The 12,095-nt window shown below is 39.6% G+C and overlaps 1 protein-coding gene across 2 annotated transcripts in view; it reads left to right on the forward strand.

Annotated features, from left to right (window-relative positions):
• Epha6 (EPH receptor A6) overlaps nt 1-12,095 on the forward strand; it is an 879,442-nt gene that overhangs the window by 826,435 nt on the left and 40,912 nt on the right. For both annotated transcript variants that reach the window (XM_057763562.1, XM_057763563.1), the window contains one exon: nt 8,990-9,139. In XM_057763562.1, the coding sequence (XP_057619545.1) occupies nt 8,990-9,139 (150 nt within the window). The remainder of the gene's footprint in view (nt 1-8,989; nt 9,140-12,095) is intronic.

A 12,095-nucleotide genomic window follows, 5' to 3' on the forward strand; every position in this document is an offset into this window, starting at 1 on the left:
AAAAGTAAATGTTTTCGTTTTGCACCATTTACCTTACTCATCCCATCCAGTTTCCATCTTTGTGCAGACACCTGATTGGCATCAGCCCAGTGGCCTTGAACCCGTGGACTCAAAAGATCTTTGAGCCTCTACCTCCCAAGTGGTTGTGACTGTAGACACACAACCACACACAGTTTGGATAGGAACTGGTTGAGCCTCAATCAGCTATGCGCAACTGAAGCGGTAGGAAGTGAAATAGTGAGTGCAGGGGACACTGTCGAATAGCACACAGAAAGCGTGTGTTTTCCAGTGTCAGTCAGGAGTCATGTCATCTCTGAGGTCTCAGGCTATGCTGTTTTATGAACTCAGAGCTATCAACTGTTTGTATGTGCTAAGATAGGCTTAATTTTTTTCATGACTAAGTGCTTTTTGTTTTCAAGTCAATTTAGCCCTCTAGACTGGTGGGGTAGAAGACAGAGAAGGGTGGGGTAGGGAGTGGAGGGTGAAGTTGGGGTAGAGTAAGAAAACTAGCTATATTAGTTATAAACAATTCAGACTTGAAGGATCTTTTTTAAAATTTATTTATTTATTAAAAATTTCTGCCTCCTCCCCACCACCACCTCCCATTTCCCTCCCCCTCCCCTAATCAAGTCCCCCTCCCTCGTCAGCCCTAAGAGCAATCAGGGTTCCCTGCCCTGTGGGAAGTCCAAAGACCATCCACCTCCATCCTGGTCTAGTAAGGTGAGCATCCAAACTGCCTAGGCTCCCACAAAGCCAGTACGTGCAGTAGGATCAAAAACCTATTGCCATTGTTCTTGAGTTCTCAGTAGTCCTCATTGTCCGCTATGTTCAGCGAGTCCGGTTTTATCCCATGCTTTTTCAGACCCAGGCCAGCTGGCCTTGGTGAGTTCCTGATAGAACATCCCCATTGTCTCAGTGTGTGGGTGAACCCCTCACGGTCCCTGACTTCAAACTCTATTAGAGAGATACTCTGTGTAAAGTGCCTGTGGACATAAGAGGAAACAGCCCATTTCAGCAAGAGTCTTTTCTGTCTGTGTACCTTAGACAGGAGGAAGGCTATTCCCTGTGTTTAACTCGCAGTAGAATTACACTTATTAACAAATTATAGCATATTAGTCCTTCACAGAGTCTAAAAGACCACCCAATCCAAAGCCACCAACATAAAGTAGCACCTATCATCTGCCCAGAGACAGAACACATTAGTGACAAAAGGGAACTGCAAAGGCAGGTAGCCATCTGGCTTCACAGCTGCCTTCCCTCCACACCATCCATTTCTCCAGAGTGCACTAGGATTTACAACCCTGCACCCCTTCCCCTTAGAGACCTATATACTCTCAATAGCCTTTTTGAAATTTTGTTTCAAACAGGACTTACAAATAATACCAGAATAAATACAGATTTGCCTCACTTTTTCCAATGTATTATCCTAATAACAGGATCTAAACGCTTTCCAAAAATAACATGAACATTCCAACCATGAATAGAGATGGATGGGAGTTGGGTTATCAGAGAAACAGGACTAGCAAATGTGGTATATGCAAATAATTGTAACATGATTAATACCCAAATGCATTCCAGGAATAATGAACCCACCCCATGTTAATAGCATTAATCCATTCATGAAGGAAGTGTGCTCATATCCAAATCACCTTTTAAATTACTCCACCATCACTAGATAAGAGCTTAGTTCTCAACTTAGAAATTTTGGAGAACAAACTCAAGTAACGGAGGTTATTAAGAACTAATGACTTCTGAAAACTTAGAAAATCTATCTGATTAGTTGTCACTAAAACCAGGAGAGGGTGGGCAAGAAAAATGAGGTTAAATAAAGTGTATCAAAACAGAGAGAAGAAATTGGATCTGTATTTTTATGGCACAGTAGGATAATTATTAGTTAAAACAATCTACTGTACATTTCACGAAGACTTGAAGAGCGTGAATTCTCAATCATACAAATGATTAATATTTGAAGGAGATAGAAGCATTTATTTGAGTTGGTTGTTATGTAGTATACACATGGTGAATTATCATAATACGTACTTCATAAAACACACAACTATTATGTCTCAATAAAAAAACAATAATATTTTTAAATACCATATCTTAAAGAGTCTTTGCTTAGAGCAGTATATCTTAGTCTGACATCTGTGAATCAAATTATTTTATGCAAAATTGCCCTTATATGGACAGGTATATTTTGGTAACATTGTTAAAGAAAATGTTGAGGAGCTTGCCCAGGGTCCCAGGACCTCACAAAGAGAAGCATTATGGAAGGGTAAGGAGTGTGGACATTCATTGTCAGCAGGTTAAACTACAAGGAAGAGTCTGTCCACTCAGCATTCAAGCACAAATACTATTCTTCGGTAATATAATTTTATTTGTGACATAGTAAGATGGGTAAGGAATATTCTCAGGCTTAAGGGGGCATTTTTAGGACAATGTCAAGATTTTAGGCACAGGATCTAGTTATCTACATTTTCTCAAATTGATCAAAACAGGGCTAACTATGGAATTATTGAAAATGGATCAGATTTTGTCAATTAGCAGAACTGTCTTGGTGCCTCGAGATCTGTGTATGCACACATGAACATGTATGTGCTCTGTGATGTGTATGTGTGTGTGTGCACGCACGTGCATTTTTCTGGTGATCATATTTAGGACCTGTATATATTAAGCCAAAATTCTATCTCTGAACTACATTCTCAATCCTTAGATTTTTTTTAGTCAATTAAAATATAATTATATCATTTCTCCTCCCCTTCTCCACCTCCTGCTTCTCCCAAGTCCAACCCCCCTCAAATTCATAACCTCCTCTTCTTTAACCATTGTCATTACATACATATATAAATGAATCATCAGATAAACATAACCCCCTGAGACTGTTCAGTGTTGCTTGTGTGTTTCTAAGGTTGATGACTCATCATTTTTTGCATAATTATTCAAGGAGTTCCTCCCAATCATGAATTGTTTGTAGGTCTTTAAACCAAAGACGTTTCCTGTATCTACCTTGGGACATCACCTGTTGCTGGAGTTGTTTGGTTTTGTTTAGACATCCCTGCTATGGCAGTTGCATGGTACAGCTTTCCTGTCATAGCTCCAAGGCACACACACACACTCACAGCAGCTTTCCTAGTCATCTGGCTCTTACAATATTTCTGCCCCTCTTCCATGACATCCCCTGACCTGTGGGTACAAGAGTAGCGTTGTGTGTCTATCAGTTGAGGAAGGGCATCCCACAGTTGTTATTCTGCATTTTGACTAGTTGTCTTTATCTATACTGGTCTCCATCTCTGGCAAAGAGAAGCTAATTTGATGTGGGATGTGACCTACACTTATCTATGGATATATATGAGTAAGTCTTTAGAATGAAGTTAGGACTAGTTTAGGACAGTGGTTGTAAAAGGTCCTCTTTTAAGAACCATGGCCTCACCAGCCCTGTGTAGTTGGCTCTTAGCTCAAACTGACCTTGAACCTACTATATCACTTAGAATGATCTCAACTAGGGAACCTCCTTCTCTTTCCCAAATGCTGCTAACAGTGGTACGCTCCACACCTGACTGCCTCTGGCTTTTACAAACTTTATTGAAGGTCACACTTAGCCATGCAGTGGTGGTGCACACCTTTAATACCAGGTCTTGGGAAGCAGAGGCAGGCAGATCTCTGGGAGTTCACCCAGCCTCATCTGTAAAGTGAGTTCCAGGACAGGAGCAAAGACAGTACTGTTACACAGAGAAACCTGTCTCAAAAAACCACTCACACATGAATGCACTCGCGCGCACGCACACACACACACACACAAACAAACACACAAAGTAAGTCATGATTGAGCCTAGATGCTGTGAAAAGTGACTTCAAGTGCTCCATAATGAATTACGGTAGTTAGTATGTATTTCTGCTCATATTTACCCCAGCTCCTCTCTCCTGTCCACTGGTTCCTTTCTTCCTAAACAATCCCTTCTACTTTTAAATGTCAAAGACAGACAGTTGTTAGGCAGATAGATAGGTAGATAGATAGATAGATAGATAGATAGATAGATAGATAGATAGATAGATAGATAGATAGATAGAGTCCATAGATGGGAGAAAATGTGTAGCAGCAGGCCGCAGGCTGCTTGTTTTTCCTGGCTACCTGCTAGCTTACACACAAAATAATCACACAGAAACTGTATATATTTATTAAATCACTGCTTGGCCCATTAGCTCTAGCTTCTTATTGGCTAACTCTTACATATTAATTTACTCATTTCTATTAATCTGTATATCACCACTAGGTCGTGGCCTACCAGCAAAATTTCAGCACGTCTATCTCTGGTGATGGCTCCATGCCATCTCCCTGACCCTGCCTTCCTCCTCCCATGCTATAGTACAAGTCAGTTCTTTATTCATTAACCAATAAAAGCAACACATAGACAGAAGGACCTTCTATACAAAAAATGTGAATTATGCTTTCTGAATCTATTTTAGTTTGCTTAACATGATGATCTCCAATTCTATCCGTTTTCCTGCAAATAACACAATTTTGCTCTTCATTATTGAATCAAATTCCATGTTGTACTAGTGCCATATTTCATTTGTCTGCTGATGGGAACCTAGGCAGATTCTACGACTGGGCTATTATGAATAGTGCTCCAATAAGCACGGATATAAAAGAATCTCTGTGGTACAATAACTTAGATTCCTCCAGATATATAAGTACAAGTACTATAGCTAGATTACATGGTAGCTCATTTTAGTTCATTTGCTAATTTGTTTGTTTGTATTGATTTCCATAGGGACTGAATTTCTTTCCCACGAGAACTAAATAAAGGTCCCTTTTCCTATCTCTCTCATCTTGCCTAGCATTTGTTGCTTGGTTTCTTGATAATAGCCATTCTGACTATGATGAGATAGAACCTCCTTGGAATTTTGATTAGCCTTTTCCTCATAGCTAAGGATGCTAAAAATATTTCTATATATTTACTGGGTGTTTGTTTATTCCATAACTCTTATCTTTTAAAGTTTTAGGGCTTCATAAATAGGCTCTATAAGAAAAGAAAAACCTCCAAAGAGCCTATTGTCCATTCAAAACCTTTTTCTTTGGGCTAAACATCAAATCCAGAGAATGAGAAATAGAGAATTTTTCAAATGTCTTTACTTTCTCTGGATCATTTCTTTTGTTAGATTTTAGTATCAATTAAAGTAAACTCTTCTTATTTTTACTATGTATATATTGACAGGCCTGTTCATTAGAGACAATACGGTTACATTCTAAAATTTACGTGTGAAATAGATCTGCAATACAGCTGCATTGTGGGGTGCTGGGTATGCAGGGATATACAAGTATGCAGAGTTCCTCATTCTGTTTTCAGTACTTTTATATCTGCAACCCACTACCTTTTGATATATAATTTTGAATATAATTTGGAAAACAGAGTAAAAGCTTTGGTAAACCAGAGTTTCAGTAGCATACACGTCTCTGACTTCCTGTTCTTCCTTTGTTCCCTAGTGATTAAGCTTGCTGCTATGTAAGAGAGGAATTACTAATGAAAGCGCTCCAGAATCCCAGTTAGTCCCTTTGATTAGCATCTTTTCTTCTAACATATGGTGAAACAACGAGCAATGATTGTGGTTTCAAATCTAAAGAATTATACTATTTGTTCATTCCTGGAACCTGAAGCAAGCATCTGGTGGTTAGAGCTTCCAGAAATAACAGAAAGAAATGGAAGGAGACAAAAAAGCACCTAAGCACTCAAGGGTGAAAGCATGTAGATGAGATTAAGCCACGGCTTAAGTTAGTCCTTTCTATTAAAGGGAGGGGAGCCAGGGAGTGGCTCGGTGGAACTCAGAGGACCTGAGTTCCAACTCCCAGGATGCACATAAAGCTGAGTAAGGCAGCAGGGATCTGTGAGCCAAGCACACCTACAATGAGATGGGAGATGGGGAGAGGAGCAACTTCAGAAGCTTGGGGCCAGTAAGCTGGCTGCGCAACACCAACAATAAAGAGAACCTGCCTTTAACTCCTTAGAAGGCAAGAGCTGATACCTGAAGCTGTTCTCTCCACATGGGTGCTCCATACATGTGCTATGGCACATGTGCACCCTGACACGCACACACACAAGCATGCACACGCATATGCAATACACATGAATTGTATTTCTTTTTTTTATGAATTCTACTTTCTTTTATGCAGGAAATAGAAACCATGCCCTAGGCTTAAGTGTCTCTTCCTTTTTGCCTAATCTTACAACTAAAAATAATCTATATTTAACATTCCTCGTCAGGAAAAAGAAATATGTTTTGACTGTTTCCTTATCTCTATCACATGTGAGCTCAGAAGCATCCCAGTTTCTACTTTCCACCCACTATTAGATTCATGCATTTTCTTTCTTAAAATTATATTTTCTACATTAAGCGTCTGTCCCATTTTTTTTCACATTTTATTTTAGGATTATTCTGGCTCACACTTTCCATTTCCAGACAACACTGGGCAACGAATTTCAAATAAAGACATGCTGTTCGTTTTGTGATGGTATTCATTTGAACAAGTATTGAATGAGGTTCACTTTTTTTAATTGGGGTAGTGTAATAGTTAGCCTGCTGGCATTGCCATGAGAAAACACCACCAAATGGGTGTCCTAAACACCAGAAATTTTTCCTTTGTAATTTTTGAGTCCAATAGCAAGGTGTCAGCAATTCTTCTGGAAGCTTCTCTGGCTCACAGACAGCTGGCTGCTTCCAGAGGGTGTCCTCATGTGGCCTTCCCTCTGCGCCTGCAGATTCTTTGCTATCTCTTCTTCCTCCCTTATGACTTGATTTAACCTGAATTACCTTTACTTTAAAAGACGTTTAAGACAGTCACCCTGTGAGCTGGGGCTTCAGCTCGCAAATTTGGAGTAAACGCACTTCACAACAGGTAGCAATGCAGCTTGTCAAATTTTTTTTTTTTAATATCTTCCCTTTGGGAAGAGAAGAAAATCTCAAGAAAGAGTGTGATCGAAGCCATATTTACACGTGAAAGTTGTTTGGAATGCAATGTATAGCTTCTGTGAATCCTTTCAATAAGGATAGCATTTGCGAGTCAATAGATTAATAAAGTCGCCATCATTAGCTGCTGCTTTGCACTACCACATAGAAAACATTTGGACTTATCAAAGGCAGAGACACGTAGGTGGCACAGGCTTCCTTGGGGCATCACTTAATGTTCAATGACAGCATTTACAACATCTTATTTTTAGTGCATTTAACTACGGTTTGCCTCATGTAGCAAATCAAAATATATAATCTATATTTCAATTATAGTTAAAGAAGGGTGATTGATTTATTCGTGTATGATAAGTGTCAGTCTTGATAGTTGGGACATAATTTTCAAAAAAAGTATGGGTATATATACTTCATGGAGTGTATATATATATATATATATATATATATATATATATATATATAATTTCCTGGTCTTTATTCAATGACTTTTAAGAGATCTCTGCCCTAAAGCACATAAACCCAGACTTTGGGCTCCTGTCTAAGCTACTACAATATATCACATTAAATATTAAAATTAGTTATGTACCCAACACTCCAGCTGAAGCATTTATGCCTCTCTGGCCACATTCCACCATGCTGTCTGTATGATTGCACTAGTAGACTTCAGATACTACGGGTATCAGTTGTTCCTCTCTGAACACTAGGCTGCTCACTCACTTGAAAAAGCAGAGGATTGGATTCAAAGTGTTTTTCCCAAGGGTCCTAACAATTCCTCCCTGGGCTTCTCTGAAATGAGGGTTTCACTAATTCTCCCATTTACCTTATGAAGTCTAAATTGTTTCTATTTTAAATTAATCCTTTTTCTCTTGAAGTTTATAGTGCTTCGATTGTTAAATAATTAAAGATTATAGTACTCAGAAATTTCACCTCTAAAAGATAAGTTTGCCAACCCTAAATTCATCAAGGGTGAAAGAAAGTACACAGATTGTTTTTTCCTCCGCTCCTCCCCCATAGTCCCCTTAACACAGATTTCCTGCAGATCGCGAGCTCAGATGCTGTGCGCATGAAAGTGCTGAGGATGTTGAAACAATCCCACCGTGGCGGGTTCTGACTGATGGAAATAATTTTGTTGGGAACTGAAGCCATCGCCCGGGTTTGAGCCAGACAGCTTCTGGTTCTCTACCGCCATCTAGTGGCGACATGGTCATGCACAGCTGCCATAACGTGGTAGTTCTGAGCTGAGATTTTAAAATATTGCTATAAATCAAATGGATGAATTGTTTTATTCTTGTCACCACAGTAAAGGGGGATTTACAGAGTGTTTCAACAGATAATATGTGATAAATGTTAATAAAAGTGAAATACGACACAATGACAGACGTTAGCATTTAAACGGTATAAATGTGTGCAATTTAATCCCTTTATGATGTTCAGATGTAAACTTGAGCGATGAAGGAAAAAATGCAACGTACTCTCACGTGTGAAAAAATAAAAGTTTTCCTACGTCCTCTGCTCTTGTATCGTGGTAAAGACTATTTATGAAATAATGTTATCAAAGCTGAGGAAAAGCAGCAAAATACTAAATGTGGAGTTGGGAAGGCTGCTCAGCGTGTTTAACCATTTGTCTTCAATTAGATTTGAGCTTTAGACTCATTATTACTTATAAACGTAATGCAGAGCTTAATGAGTGTTGAATAATATTCAGTTTTTAATGTCCTATAATCTGGAACTTTCTCCAAATGGCATAATAGTGTGTTTAATTGTGTGAATCTAAAGTAAAAATAAATTTCTCTAATGAATAAAATAAAATCTTTCCAAAGTGAGACTTTTACTCCATTAAAGCTATTTTTCCTGAATAACAATTAAGGGGGCATTCTAATGTTTTCACATTCCCCAGTTCTCTATTTTAATTTAAAGTGCCAACATTATTATCAAGTGCTTAGGGATTGCAAACAAGAGATATTTAAACAGGATGCCTGTGTCTTAATATACTTGCGAGCCAACTGAGAAATATCCTATTTCTTTTCAGGGTGGGAAAATCCCTATACGGTGGACGGCCCCAGAAGCTATTGCCTACCGAAAATTCTCTTCAGCAAGTGATGCCTGGAGCTACGGCATTGTCATGTGGGAGGTGATGTCCTATGGAGAGAGACCATATTGGGAAATGTCCAACCAGGATGTAAGTACATGGAACGCAAGCACAATGCCTTTGGGCAGGAAAGTCCTCTTCTTTCACCACAGTTGACAGGGTGAGCTGGGCTTTGTTCCTTGCCTGATATACATCTTCTCTAGGACACTCTCACTGTTCTAGGGAAGCAAGACAATGCCTACCTACAGTTAAACAAAAGAGAGGGTAATGTTGACTTCTTACTCATTTCTTCCACGGAGCAGTACAGTGCAGCACTGCAAAATCCATATCAGCCTATGATAGATAACACTGAGAAGAAGAGGGAACGCTTTCAGGCGATGCACTATCAGCGGATGTCATCTCTCAAGGTTCTTTTGAGATGCATAATCTTTTCTCCAATCTCTCTTTTTGTTTTTTGTGGGGTTTTTTTTTTGGTTCTGTTTTATCTGTAGCAATTACATTTGTGGTTGATAACATTACAGAACCGAACAGTTCATACACTCAGCCTCTATGATCTGCCCACAGTCATAGAGACAGCATGCAGAATTACAGATATCCCAACGATGCAAGTGCGGCCAAGGTCAGAGCAGACAATGTATTCTCTCACCACTACCTCATCTCAGAAGCCAGGTTTGTCTAATTAGCTTGCCTTCTTCAATGCCCCCTGAGGGGTTCTAAAGCTATAGTGATGGGGAAGGAGCACTGATGTGATTTTGACCGTCCTCAGATGCAATGATAGCTATGCGACTGTAGTCATCCCTAAACACGCACGAAGCATAGCCACTGCAACATCACATTCCTTTGTTCCCCTTTAAAGCTTATAACCTCCACCACAAACCCCCATACCTCACACTTTGCTAGTACACACTACAGATTTTTCACATTTCACAAGATTTGCTTTGTTTTGTTTGTTGAGACAAGACAGGGCCTCTCTATGTAACTCTGGCTGTCCTGCAACTCACTTTGCGTAGCCTGGGCTGACCTGAATCCAACTCAAGTGATCTTCCTGCCTCTACTTCCCAAATACTGGCATTTTATATTCAGGCATAAACTTGGTTAGATTTTGGGCACAGTTGACACTTCTTCTGACATGGAGTGTGGCTTTTGCAGCTGATTCTTACTTCATTGTGTGGGTATGTGCTGACTGATCATGGGGAATTCCAATACCAGATACCTATAAAGCAGCAGTGATAAGGTCACATGAGTTTCACAGTCATTGTTCTCCAAGGCACAACATCAAACATAAAGCCACATTAGCAGGGTCCCCCAGAACATCTGGAACATCTGGTCTTACATACAGAATGTGCTGTGCCAGTAAGCTCTGTGACATACTCAGCATTGGAGCATTTTAGAGCTGTGTCATTTGGCTAGAATCCTCTATTCCCCAGAGGAGTTTTGTCTAATGGACCTCACAGTTCTTCGTGTTACCCTGTCACTGTGAGTGTGTGTGTGTGTGTGTGTGTGTGTGTGTGTGTGTGTGTAGCACGTGTCAGTTCATCAAAGCCTTTCCTGAACTTCCTGATGTTAAATTCCCAAATCAGAAATTCGACCCTTCACTCTCAGGACTTCCACTGTGAGTTGTGGTTTTGTTTTATTTTTATTGCATATTTGTACTTCTTTTAAAAAAAACAGCTAGCTAATATCTTGTAAGCCCTAAATTCAGTAACTGTAATACCTGCTTTATTTTAAACCTAAATGTTGCTCATGTACGTATTCTATTTGAACAAAAATAAGCCATGCAAGCAAATCTCTAGAATCAAGTCCACTTCAGCACCACGTCTAGAGACACATGGTAATAACTTGAATGACTTGTTCAAAAATTTAGATTGTAGCCATAGTGAACTTTTAGAACAAATCACAGCTGAAGAAAGCAAGGAATAACTGTGACTTCTATTTTGCTTTGTTTGCTATTCATGCAGCTTCCTCTTTGGGGTTAGTAATCTCTTGCCCTTAAGGAGTTTATGTTTTAACAGTTAAGAGAGGGACTGGAAATAAAATAAATAAGCAAAAAATATAATATATGACTTGACACTAATGGGAGTGAAACAAAAGTGGAAGATAAGAAACTTCAAGCTTAGATTTGATTTATTTTATAAAACACTTTCATAAAAGTCATTCACTTATGTCAATAAAGGTTATAATTAATCCTTTTTATTCGACATTAGAGAGAGTCATTCTAATAAAATTAGACCAAGAGAAAGAGCAATTTCCTGCATCTCTTGATCCCTAGATTTTCTTTCCTCTTGGGACACATTGCAGTCACAGGCTTAGGAAGCATGACCATGATGATGTGGACTGTGACTCAATTTTGCAGACTATTTAAGCTTTGAAAGTGCCTCAGGTTCAGGACTAAATAATATAAGAAAGAAACGTGTTGGGTTCTTGTTTGATGTGTCTTCTAATAGCAAGAGGCTGTGATTTTGTCTTTCAAGAAACACTGATGGCACTTACAAAGAAAGATCCATGCTCTTCCTTTTCTAGTGTAGGACTCTCCCTCTCTACAGAAGTGCCAAAGCATGGGCAGAACTTTCGTAGGGCAGATCAGGTACAAGTGAGGATGCTAGACCACAAGACAGATTGCCGAGGAGGACAGCTTCTGTGGAGAATGGCCCAAATGTGCCATTTCAGCTCAGACAACCAGGTAAATTATTCTTAATTGTTGCCTAGAGTAGTCCAGACCCTGTAGTCAGCCTCTCCCTGCCTGGATAATACCCAACAGTTCACCCAGCAGTTCTGGCCATAGATCTTGATGATCAGCCTCCAAGATGACCGTTTAGAGAGTGATTTTGTCTATTAAGCCTCATTTGGCTGCCTGGATTCTACCTGGAACAGGAGAAAATTCTACAGCCAGGAATCACCTCCTGACACGGAGCCCGCTTGCCTTTGTTCTCAGCACCAGGATGAACTTTTCTCCCCACAAAACCAAACTGGGGTCTCAGTCACTGTGGCTTCACTGTCCTTGTGGGTGACAAAAGAATACTCAAGGGAGAATCTGAGAACAGGGAAG

The sequence above is a fragment of the Chionomys nivalis genome, chromosome 3 (genome assembly GCF_950005125.1).
Source record: "Chionomys nivalis chromosome 3, mChiNiv1.1, whole genome shotgun sequence".
Lineage (NCBI taxonomy): Eukaryota > Metazoa > Chordata > Mammalia > Rodentia > Cricetidae > Chionomys > Chionomys nivalis.